The sequence below is a fragment of the Lipotes vexillifer genome, unplaced genomic scaffold (assembly GCF_000442215.2).
Source record: "Lipotes vexillifer unplaced genomic scaffold, Lipotes_vexillifer_v1.1 scaffold210, whole genome shotgun sequence".
In the NCBI taxonomy this organism is placed as follows: domain Eukaryota; kingdom Metazoa; phylum Chordata; class Mammalia; order Artiodactyla; family Lipotidae; genus Lipotes; species Lipotes vexillifer.
This window is the reverse complement of record NW_006786662.1, coordinates 507289-520372: the sequence shown is the minus strand read 5'-3', so window position 1 is coordinate 520372 and position 13084 is coordinate 507289. Positions and strand designations below refer to the sequence as shown.

Below are 13084 nucleotides of genomic sequence, written 5' to 3'. Positions count from 1 at the left end.
GGAAATTTGAATGTAGCAAGTCCATTTTAGAAGTCATTTAATGAATAATTTGCATATGTATTTTCATGTAGAAATGGGTACAGGTTTCACATTTGACTTTATCAATTAGCAGAGTCTAATATTAACATTGTCAAGCTGTTCAGTACATTTTAAAGTCACTAATCATGTGTCTTAAATTGAAATTTAGCTGTAAAATAATATATATTTTTTTCAAGTATGAAAACTTTACTACAAGGAAAATAGCACATATATTTTACAATAGCTATTAAATAGCTCAGTTTAGTCAGTCCTCCCTACCCCTTAACAGAATTTTGGAAAGCAAAAAATTACTTGTTTCCTGAAGTGAACTTTTTATATGACATATATATATATATATGAAAAAATGACATTTGTCTGTGGTAGAAGTTCTTTTTCCTTTTTTTTTTTCTCTTTCAGTCTAAGCAGCCATTTCTTCTTCCCTGTTGTTAGTTGGGAAGAGTCAGTTTTAATACCATAACATCTCATTCATTTTGATTTATCAGATTTGAAATGCATGATTTAGATGAGTTTGAATAAAATTTAATAAATGACTTCATTAACATCATATGAATAAGATTTCCAGGAGTTTGTGAAACCTATTTGAGAAAATAATTTTAAGGAAGCAATTATTTTTACAAAACATAAAGCTGGTTTACCATTTCAATAAAATGAAACTAAAACTATTCATTGGTATCCTTACTTTTTTCATATTTTTTATCAGAAACTCTTTGTAGCAGTCAAATTCGTTTCAAATACCAGAAAGCTTAAAGTACTGAAATTGCATTTTCTTTAAAGTCCTTTGTAGTTATACTATATGGAAGTTTAAATATCATCTTTCATGAGATAATCAGAATTAGTGTATTCTCTCCTGTGACTGTTGAAACTATAATCTATTTTATTTGTTCTTGTTTCTGTAGGTGCCTATCTTTTGCCATATTTAATACTGCTTCTGGTAATAGGTATTCCCCTTTTTTTCCTGGAACTTTCTGTGGGTCAAAGAATTCGGCGAGGAAGCATTGGTGTGTGGAATTACATAAGCCCTAAACTGGGAGGGATTGGATTTGCAAGTTGTGTAGTAAGTTTCCTGGTATGGTATATGCCTTATAATTTTTACAGGGTTTGTAATTATATAGTTTGAATTTAAATGAAACCTTTGAGTGTGTATTTCTACTCAACTCTTTAATCATGTTTTAAAAAAAACACTACTGGAGCTTGCACTAATACACAAAACAAGCTGTAACTTTAAATGTAGTTCAATCTTGTTAATGCATGTTCTTAAGGTCTATGAGAGTCATCATTTTAGAAAAGATAATGTGTTTCAAATAAAAATAAAATGAGGAGGTTTTTTTTAAAGTATTAAATGGGTTTTATGCATTTCATCTCATTGTTTCAAAGGAAGGGGCATGAGAGGTTTAATATCACACTATTTTATTTTGCAGGTATGCTTTTTTGTGGCTCTCTACTACAATGTCATCATTGGCTGGAGTTTGTTTTATTTTTCTCAGTCTTTTCAGCAACCTCTACCTTGGGATCAGTGTCCTTTGGTGAAAAATGCTTCACACACTTGTAAGACATGTACCATGTAGTGTTTTTGTATCTAAAGATCAAACAGTTGGTAAAGCCAGGAGCTTTCAAGATTTTTTTTTTAAATAATGTGGAAAAATCTTTCAAAATTATTACTATAACAAACTTTCCTTGACATACTCAGAAAGATAGATGTTTGGCATCATTTAATTTATCTAGCTCTTTCCAAGTAATTTTATTGTGCCCCATGATGTTAGGGTAAACAATTATAAGCCTTCAATTGTAAATTTTGACAGTATTTTATTCTGTATATCTTTATTGATGCCTTACATTTTCATTAAAATAAAAAAGAGGACAAAAAGAATTTAGATTGAAGGAATTGTTTTTATGTCTTGGGTTGTTTTTCCATGGTTTTCTTATCATTTATTTTTATATCCTAGAATATAAAGAACAATTCCCTAGCGCTGTCCAGTAAATATAGACTGCAACTCACATATGTAGTCTAAGATGTCCTAGTAGCCGTATTTACAAAAAATAAAAAGGGACAGGTGAAATACTTTATTTAATCCAATATATCCAAAATACTAACATTCCAACATATAATTAATATAAAAATTAGTTATGTAATAATTTACACTGTTTTTCTCATACTAAGTCTCTAAAAGCCCCTTTGTACTTTATATTTACAGCACTAGTCACTCTAAACCAGCTCCATTTCAAAAGTCACATGGCTAGAAGCTAGCATTTTTGACAGCTCTGCCCCCAGGAAGTCAATCAGATAATTCTGGGGGCAGAAGGGGCTATAAACCTGATACATTTTAATCACCTTGATAAAAATCTCACATATTCCTACTTTAGAAATGTGTAATAACAAATGTCAAAGAGGATTCATGTCTGTTGACTTTTTCACATTTTTGCACAGTGGATGTTTCATTGTGGATTTAAATGCTTCTGTAGAATAGTAGTACTTTTCTAGGAAAAGTTAAGAATTGATTTACAGGCTTACTAGGGGGAAAATGCCCTCATTATTCTTTATAGTCTGAAATGACTGTGTTACCTTTCTTTCTACAGTCGTAGAGCCAGAATGCGAAAAAAGTTCTGCCACTACCTATTATTGGTACAGAGAAGCACTGAATATTTCCAGTTCCATTTCTGAAAGTGGGGGCTTAAACTGGAAGATGACCGTCTGCTTGCTGGCTGCCTGGGTTGTGGTGTGCTTGGCTATGATCAAAGGCATTCAGTCTTCTGGAAAAGTTAGTATGTTAGAGCCCCTCCTGCTTCTGCTAATCACCTCATCACCATTCCTGGGAACTATCTCTCCCACCCACTATAAACCTGTGTGGGCAAACTGCAAGTAGCACTTTACTCTCTCGGCAGTTAATTAAAGATGGGTAAAAAGTGGTGCTTTAAAAAATGTATTTAAATCAAGGAAAGGACATAAATAAAGATATAAGTGTTTTATAACACTAAAGTCGTTTATAATCTTCCCTATTTTATCAAGATCTGTTTTGAGCTTTTTTGTCAATACTTAAAAGTCCTTTCTTGTTGCTGGTATTCAGCTGACCTTAATGTTTTTAGTTCTCTGATTAGTTCCAATCATGGAAATTGGGAAAAGTGGTAGAATAAAGAATTTGTTTATTTTATTTGTGTTATATCATTCATTTTTCTCTACTATAGGTGCTCTAGGGAAAAGTTGCATAAAAGATTTTAAAATAGTCTACTGTGGAGTGTTTCTTAAAGATATGAACATTAGGTAGTTATGATATATCTCAACAAGGAACTCAGAGTAATATAAAAGACTAAAGGGCATGCCTGCCAGGGCAAATGGAAAATTTCATAAGGCTGTGCTTGAGAAAGACAGTAAGTGAATTCTAGATACCCCAGGAAGTCAATCAGATAATTTTTTAAAAGGATGCATTAGGAAAGTAATTGTTATTCACTATTTTGGTTCCATATTACATTTTTTTCCCATTATTATTGCCATTGTTTTAAAGCTCTCTACTTCTTTTGTTTGGACCATAGCAAGAATTAATTTTGGTTCATCTTCTCTCTGCCCTTTAACAACCCATCTCTACTGTTTTTTCTTTCCAAAGCATAGATCTGATCATATATCTTTCCAGGCTAACATATTGCCACTTACCATCATATACTAGTAAGAGTGGGAATAGTACTAGTAGTAGCAGCAGCAGTAGTAGTGGTAATAAATGCTGATGATGGAGATGATTCTGATAATGATGAGAACAAGAACAATAACAGAAGGCAAAATTTATTACCTGTTTACTTTGTTCTAGGCACTGTGATAAATGCTATATATACTTTATCTCAATTAAATCTTAAAAAACAAAAACCAACTCTAAGAAGTAATTGCTACTCTCAGACCTGCTTTACAGATAAAAGAACAAGTTTGAGAAAACAGGTAACTTGCCCAAAGAATCACAGTTAGTAAATGCTAGTACCTGGATCAACCCCAGCTCTGTCTAAATCTAAAGCCCATGTTATTTAATTGCAACACTATAACGTCTCTCACTGTGGTATATTTTTTCCCACAAAAAGTGAACTCTTTTAGGCGAAATCTGTCTAATTCATCTTTGCTTCCTGTTACTTCATATTTAGTTAGAAATGTTTGACAATTTTTTTAAAACTTGTTAATCACAGCTGATTTTACATTTACCTTCCTGATGGAACTTCTATACCGTTTTTCCTTTGTAGAAATGAATGTGGTAGATAACACCATATTCTGTGAATGTTAGTGTATTCTGTGATTAAGTAAGTTCAATTAATTGGTTCCATTTGGTGTGTCTTCTACTATGTCAGAGCCCCATTATAGTCAAGTTATAAATAAAGGACTAGATTCCTAAGCCAAATCTAACCACATTTATGTGCTTCCTAAGGTGATGTCATTTGATAGAACGAGAACCAACTATGGTCAGCCAGAGAAGTCCAAAAATCCCTCTGCTCAAGTCTTACCACCACATTTTATTTCTTCTTTGTCTGAGTATGTGTCTTATCATTTAAAGAAATATTCATCCTTATCACAACATCGGGGATGTTTTTCTTATGTCGTATAATATAACTTTATCTGGAAAAATTTAATACAATTTATAGACTACATGTAGTTTATTATTTCAACGAGAAGGCTTCAGGGAGAGGGTACCTTTTCAGCAGACTTTGAAGAAAAAATTTAGTAGACACAGATGGGGAGAAAGCTGTAAGTAATATGAACAAAGTTATGAAAGTCTAAATTGTTACAATTCCTCATTCAGAGACAATGAGCTAACTATAATAAGAAATTTATTAGGAATAAATGTAAAGCTCTGTTTGCCTGCCAAACAAAAAAGCTTCCAAATAAACAATCACACAAATGCAGTATAGAGATATATGGTTTAAGGGTAATGAAGTTTAAGGGTAGTATGTGAAAAAAAAAAACTTAGAGAATTTAGCAGCTGAAAGAAAAGTCAACTTGTGATATCCCTAGCCAAAACACACACACACACACACACACAAACAATGCTAATTTGAAACTGCATGAATTAAGACAGGAGTATGACAGTGTCATTCTCCTTTAGGTCAGGTAGGCACATGCCAGTTGAACCACACCTGTAATACTGGATTTTACTGAAATCTTTACTACTTTTTTATGGAAAAGAGCCATCTCAGCTTTGTGATCACAGTCTTCCAATAGTTGAATAAAAAGAGGAATAAGCCTTATTCTGTGTGGTCACAGAGAACAGGACCATGATCAAATATTTGGAATTATGCAGAGTGGCGGGATGGTGGTAAATCTTCAAGGAAAGGAAGACCTTTCAGGAATCAAGCCTGGCAACAATGAAATCAGTTGCACAGTGGTAGAGAGCTCAGCACTCTGGAGGTGGTCCAACAGAGGTGGTATGGTTGCATGTCCCTTTGTTAGAGCCTCTATGCAGGGGATGCCTGCCCCCAGGGGAAGGATAGAAATGAGAAGCTCTAGGCTTTTTTCTAATATTTTCTACTAGTACTACTTTGCCATTAGTACTACTACTGTGCTAAGTAAGTACTCTGCATACATTAGCTTGTTTAATCTTTCTAGCAGCAAGATGATTTGCATGTTCTTATCCCGATTTTACTGCAAAGTTAAGCTTAGGGAAAATAAATAATTGGCCAGAATTAAACAACTGATAAGTGGCAGAGTTAGAACTAGGCTATGAAATCCTCAAAGAGAATGACTCTGTCTGAAGGTATGTTTAAAATAAACATTTTAATATGTAAGAGAGAAAAACAACTAAATGATTTCATATATTTTCTGTTTTTTAAGAGTTGAGTAGAATGAAAATATTTTCATGCAACATTTTGATTGATAAACTTATGTCTCTTACTGAATGTACTTACTGTGAAAGGCATGTCAGTTTTTAAGGCCCAGGGAGTCTTAAAATCAGCCAGAGAAACATATTTCATTGTTTCACTTCCAAGTTCTTAAGAATAATACTTAAGGGTCATTCATCTACTCACTGAACACATATTTATTGAGCACCTACTATGTGCCAGGCACTGATCTAGCTCAGGAGGTAACAGTGGTGAACAAGGCAGACAAAATACCTGTCTTCATGGAATGTCCATTCTAGTGGCAGAGGCAGACAATAAACAAATCATAAAATAATATCAGGTAGTAATGCAAAATATAAAATAAGGAGAAAGTGTTTGGGGTAGCATTTTACATACAGTCAGGTAGAATTTAAACTATTTTCAATAATATTATTCAACTGACAATTTTATTATTATGAGACCCATATGATTAAATAAAATGAATTTGTGTTTAAAAGCACAACATGGATACCTCTGTAAAATGCTGACCTAAGACACATCTTTAAATCTCAGAATTTAATGATTAAATATTTGTCCTTTACCTGCTCACAGAAGAAAAAAATTCAGGTGTGAACCCTACCTATTACTACTTAAGTTTATAAGTGTTTAAAATCTTGACTGTTACTTTTCTCCATGTTACATCCAACATGAAATTTTCCTGTTCCTTTTTGGACGAAGCTATCCTTATCTTATCAGAGTCTTATCACTGAAGCCAGATGAGTATTAAGAACTCATATATGTGTTGAATTAATAAATGAGATTTGAAATGTCTCATAATTAGTACCTAATTTTTAAAATACTGTAAAATAAAGATGAGGGGTTTTTGTTTGTTTCTTTTTTTTTTTCTTAGGGAATGTGTACAGAAAGGAAAACTTCCTATGAATTCTCTCTTAATGTACAATATTTTTGAGTATCTAAGAATGTGCAAAGGTTAATAGGCCACCATCTTTATCCTCATGGAACCCATAATTTAATGGGTGAGACAAATAATGACAGCAGAATAAATGCAGTAAGATGTACAAATAAAAAGTGTATGAGAGTATAGAGCATAGAGGCAGCCACTGAAATTAACCTGGAATTGGGGGAGGGCTTCACAAAGCAGGTAACTTTTGGGCTAGAGTTTGACAGCTGAAGAAGAGTTCACCAGAAACCTCAGAGAGAGGACATTGGAGGCATGGAAAACAGCATGTGCAAAGCCCAAAGTTTGCTGGGTAACCCCGTGTGACTTTTACATACAATTTGTGCAGCTCTTGGGAAATGTGGCTGGAAATGTAAGTTGATTGCAGGTATTAAAGTATCTATGGACACTGGTAAAATGACTGGCTGTTACTTAACAAACGGTGTGAAATATTTGAAGATTTTTAGCAGTTCATTACACCATCAGATCCTTAGAAAGATCTTTCTGGTAGCAGTGTGGGTGATGAATTTCAGGGGTGAAGAGGAGAGCTGGCAGGGAAAATCGAGAGGCAGAATAAGGAGGAAGCTAATAGTGAAAAGTGACACGTCACTGAGGATGAAAACGAAGGGAGAGATGAAATTTGGAGTCAATTGGACTTGTTGGCCAGTTGTTATTGGATGTGGGGAAGAGAACCATATTCGGGTGTGTTAGAGTTGTTTAGCCTGGGCAAATACACATACAGGAAGAATCATTTCTTCCTTTAGCTTCTAATTTGAAATTATATTAAAAATATACTGAGGGTACACTGTATTTATTGGAAAACATCATAATCAAACTATCCAGATTATTTTAGTGTGCAGCCTTCATTTTCATGTTTAAAATAAATGCATTAATGGAAGTCCTTTAAGTCATTTATAAGGCAGCAAATTTGAGTTCTGTTAAAAAAAGATAAAACAAAAAAAGCAATTGTGCAAAGGTGAACCCATGCTTCTGGTTAGCCCCAAGATCTGTGAAGAAGAATCATAAAAGGAATAGCTGTAATCAAGTGAGATCAAGCCTACTTGAATAGATATATAGTAGACCCACAAATTTAAAGAATGCTAAAAGTAGGCAGAAAGAGTGGAAAAAATGTACTCCATCTAAAAGCATTCTGATAAGAAGAAATCAAGAAATGTGGACGAATGGATGCAATTTAAAAATTATACCATTTTTATAACTAAAAATTTTAAAAATTATACCATTTTGAAATGATCAAAAAATTATATTTCTTTACAGCTAATTAAAATATAAATATTTTTAGAAAAAATATGGGCTTCTAATTATACTGAGATTTTATTTGTAATATTAATTTTTTTCTTGGGATGCTTAATATAATTATAAGGTATACAGAACAGTAGAAGAGGGGCAAATTATTGTGTTGACTTGCCTATTGTTTGTCTACAGTTACTATAGGATTCAATATCTCTAACCTGCCTGAGCCATCCTCTGCTATGGCAGTTTTTTTCTCCATTTTTCCTACCCTTCCTCCATTCCTTCCTCCTCAGATAAGTATTATATACGTACTATGTGTTAGGAACTCTGTTAGGTATTTGGGATTTGGTAGTGAACAGGAGAGAAAAAGTCCTTGCCCTCACAGAGCTTATATTCCAGTAGGGGAGATTGAAAATTAACAAATAAACAAGATAATTTCAACAGTGTTAAATGCTGTCAAGACAAAACAAAATAATATTATTGAAGGTTCATGGGGCATAGAGGAGGGCAGATGGGGGTATACTGGATGGGAAAAAGGCATCGCCTTATTCTGGGTGTTCTAGGTAGTCTTGAGAAAATGAAGATGAGGCGTAAAATAACAAAGAGGAGTGAGTCTCGGACAGAGGAGGGAGATGAATACCTCAGACTGAGGGCACAGCCTGCTCTGGCCCTGAAGCTAAAGAGCTTGGTTTCCCTCGGGGCTGAAGCTCAGCTGGGGGAAGAGTGGTGGGGCAGGCAGGTAGGCAGCCTAGTCTAAGGCTTTGCAGGACAGAGGGAGAAATTCGCCTTTTACTCCAACTGCATTAGAGATTCCTGGAGTGGGTTAAGCAGGGAATGAGATAACCTGAGTGGTAGCTTGGGAACTAGAATATTACAAATAGTGCAGAACTACTTCTGGATGTTTGACTTTAGCAAATGGATGGGTGGTGGGAGATGGAGCTGGGTGGGGACAGCTTTGGGGGAAAATCGGGGAAGTTCTGGATACCACATGGAGATGTCAAGGAGGCAGTACATGTCTGGTTAGGACAACTGCTTTTCTATGATAAACATTTGCTTAACTTTAATGATGAAACTTCTGAAGTAGAACATGAAATCTCTACACTACTATTCAAGTTCTGTAGGAACCGTAACAGGACCACTCTCTACTCCAGAAGCTTTATAGAATTATAATGGAACTTTGCTTAATTAAAAAGAAACAAACAAAAATAGGACTGTTTTTTTTTTTTGCTACCTCAAACAATAAAGTAGAAATTTGTTAACAAGTTAGTGTCCATTCATTTCTCTTAAATATTGCTTGTTTTGTGAACTGTAAGGAATCAACACTATTCAAATTACACCATACCTATGGGCTATTTAAAAGGGGTTTAAATAAGGAAAATTTTCTTGTTTTTTGTTATATCTCAAATAGAATCTTAACTAGTCACATTGAATCAAGGCTATTAAGCCACTCTGATATGATGGCTATGCAAGGTATTAAAAGTATTATTTATCATATTATAAAAAGTGCCACTTTCACGGTATAGAACAGAACACATAATCTTAACTATGAAAAAGAAAATAGTCGTTAGGATGTCTCACCTTTTTTTTTTATCTTTCTTACTTTGCAGATCATGTATTTTAGTTCTCTGTTCCCGTATGTGGTACTTATATGCTTCCTAATCAGAGCACTCCTTTTAAATGGTTCAATTGATGGCATCCGTCACATGTTTACCCCTGAGGTATGTACTGTATTTCTAGTTAAGGCTTATGATCACAAAAGCCTTATGTTTATTGTTAAAATGTTCCCACAGTTAGATTTAAGGGATAATTGTTCTAACCTATGTGCACTAGACTATTAAATTATAGCTGTTACGTTAACCAGCCTAGTAAAACCGAGCTTTTGGACATCTATAATTATATCCATCTCTCTCCAATTTTAAAGGCCCCATTAGTGAGTTTCACTATTTAAACTTCAAAAATTCCTATTTTATAATAAATTAACTTCCCAGTTTTACACTGGTATATTTTAGAACTTTTCAGTCTTTACTCTTCCTCCTCTATTTCAGTGGTTCTTAACCTTTTGACATGGACCCCTTTGAAAAAAACCTGATAATGGAATCTTCTTACCAGAGCAAATAATGAACATATTAATTTGCTTAGTGTCTCAGGAGGTTGACAGATCACCTAAAATCCATGGACTCAGGTTAAGAACCCTATTGCCAGAGAAATTCAAGGTTTCTTACTTTGTTTCGTTTTGCGGTTTTGTATTTTCTAGAATAGTACTTAACATTAGTGCATTTGGGAATTCTGTAACTTTTATAAATGCGTATGCATTTTAGGAAAATTCTCGTTAGGTTTCCTAAAAGGCTCAGAACTTAGACTCTGTTGTTTAACTTAGAGCTGACTTGATTAATCAATCCTTGTGGACTTGTTCTATTGATTTGACAGGAAAATATCAAGTTTGAGGTGTACATTTATTTTGGTTATACACTGACATTACACTTCACATTAGTTTGCTAACTCTATCATAGGCAGACAACGAGTTATAAAAACACAATTTCAAAATTAGCTCAGAAATTGGAAGTTGTCTGAACGACTGTGCAGCCAAGCATGGTGCTGAGAGATGTGGGCAGAAGATTTTAGCTTCCTTGGAATTGTCACTCCTGGCAGCTGCCTTGATACTGTGTCACAGAGGCTGTGTTCTTTGTGTATCTGGTTCCAACGTGGTGTTCATTCTTGAGTAGCAAAAATGTTGACACTGTGATCTGGTTTTCTCGAATAGTTCTAAAGTTCTGTTTATCATTTAGAGCTGTTGGAACTCCTCAGTGAATAATTACTTCAGATTTATGAATTTCAGCTACATTATAATTTAAATCAGCCTCAGATGGGCCATACTTAGTGACCAAAATATTTATATTTGCAATATCAAAAAAAAAAGTTCTCTGAGTTAAGAACAACTAGCTTTGTTGTGAATTCCTGGAATATCAACTTTCTCTGTGTTGGCAATTGTTTGTGACATAATTCTATATATTTAATTTAAATAGATACTTTAGACTCTAAATACTCTGATATGATGCTTTTACATGGTCCCCGTATTTAAAAGTGCAGCACTGTTAACATTTTAAACCAGAACTGGAGATAACTATTAAAAATAGAGTTAATTATTTCTTCAGCTCACTTTTCATGGACTGTTGATAAGATTCTGTATTAGGCCACTGATAACGATAAGAAGTTGTCGATAACTTTTTAATTTACATTATTTATGTAAGGGAGAAAGTACCTAAGCACACGAAATATTCCCAGTGAATGGAGATTTAGTTCCTGAATTGGAAATAATCAGAATGTCTTTATTACATAGGTGTTGTCTGCCATCTAGTGGGTAAAGTAGAGATAGACAGTTGAATGAGTGTATTTTACTAGATGGGTATCAACCGTAGAATGGTAATGTAGCAGCGATAGTCAATAAACAGTATGCATATTTTAGTTAATTGCAAATAAATTATAAATATAATCATGATTATGTTTCATGATAACATTGCATAAGTTTCAGTAATAATCACTAAAATTAATTGAACAACATATCCTAATGTTTGAGAGCTTACGCATTTTGAAATCTACCTGTGTTCATATGTCAGCTCTACCCGAGAAGTGCTGTGTAACCTGAGGCAGGTTACTTAACTTTTCTAAGATGCAGATAATATTAGCCACAATTTCATCGATTGTTGTGAATATTAAATGAGATCATCCATATAAAGTGCTTACCAGTGTGCCTGCCACTATAGTCCATATGTTAGCAATTATTGAGGACTTCGAGGGCGGCAGGCAATGTGATAAGTAGTACATGTCTTGTTACTCTCATCTTTCAGTTGAGAAAGCTTGAACTCAGAGTGGACAGGCCACCTGCCCTAGGTTGCACTATTTTTAGATTATTAAATGGCAGAATCAGGATGTGAAAGTGTCTGTGTAACTCATGTTCTTAACCACATTTGGCATTGTTCCCAATAAAGGCAATTTCACTGCAATGGTGAAAAGAGATAAAATACCAATTCAAACACTACTGCTACTGAAATCAGACTTAACTGTTTATTGAGGTCTGTGCCAGGTATGGCTAATATTAATAGTTCCATTTAGAAGGTTTGGTTATATACAGTGATCATTGTTTAAGAAGTGAAGCACAGTTACTTGAAATATATGTTCAGCACAAATTCCAAACTTTAGAACTCTGGATCTGAAAAGATCTTAGCGATGATATGGTTGAATTTCTTCTGTTTTCAAAGAAAAGGCTTTCAGGAAACTACTCAATGAATGAATCATACCTATCTGAATATGCAAAGCACAAATAGTTCGGCTCTACCCAGCTTATAATTATTACCTGCTTTGGCTGTTAGACTTCACCAGAAAACACAAAACTTAGGGTATTTGTTAAATAATTATTTAACGTTTATGGCTAACTGATTTATTTTGCTTTGGAAAGAAAACAAAGACATAAATAAGAATAACTGAAGATAGTTCATTTCCCTCTCAAATACTCCTTTGATGATTTGTCTTAAAGATATTTAAAAATTCCCATATAAGTATTTTCTCTGTGTATTTAAGTAACATCTCTGTCTAAAGTTTCAATAGTCTATAGCCTTTCTTATTCATATTCCTTGTATTATTCCTAAGTGAAAAATGTGTTGTTTCTACTTAAGAACAGACTATCCCCCTGTTTTAAGTAATCTTTGGGTGCATAAGTGTCATTATGATATATTTAAACAATAGAACCAATTCCTTGTAGATTATTCTGAAATATTTTTTTGCAGCTGACTTATATTCTGTTTAATTTTAAACAGCTTGAAATAATGCTGGAGCCCAAGGTCTGGAGAGAAGCTGCAGCTCAGGTGTTCTTTGCCTTAGGTCTGGGATTTGGTGGCGTCATTGCCTTTTCAAGCTACAACAAGAGAGACAACAACTGCCACTTTGATGCCGTCCTGGTGTCCTTCATCAATTTTTTTACTTCTATCCTGGCTACACTGGTGGTGTTTGCAGTTCTGGGCTTCAAAGCAAATGTCATAAATGAGAAATGCATTGCAGAGT

The 13084-nt window shown here is 34.1% G+C and overlaps 1 protein-coding gene across 1 annotated transcript in view; it reads left to right on the top strand.

Annotated features, from left to right (window-relative positions):
- Positions 1-13084, top strand: part of SLC6A15 (solute carrier family 6 member 15) — a 47806-nt gene that overhangs the window by 22612 nt on the left and 12110 nt on the right. Inside the window, exons 3-7 of the mRNA XM_007459061.1 lie at positions 936-1093; positions 1458-1584; positions 2614-2795; positions 9637-9747; positions 12841-13082. Of these exons, the coding sequence (XP_007459123.1) occupies positions 936-1093; positions 1458-1584; positions 2614-2795; positions 9637-9747; positions 12841-13082 (820 nt within the window). The remainder of the gene's footprint in view (positions 1-935; positions 1094-1457; positions 1585-2613; positions 2796-9636; positions 9748-12840; positions 13083-13084) is intronic.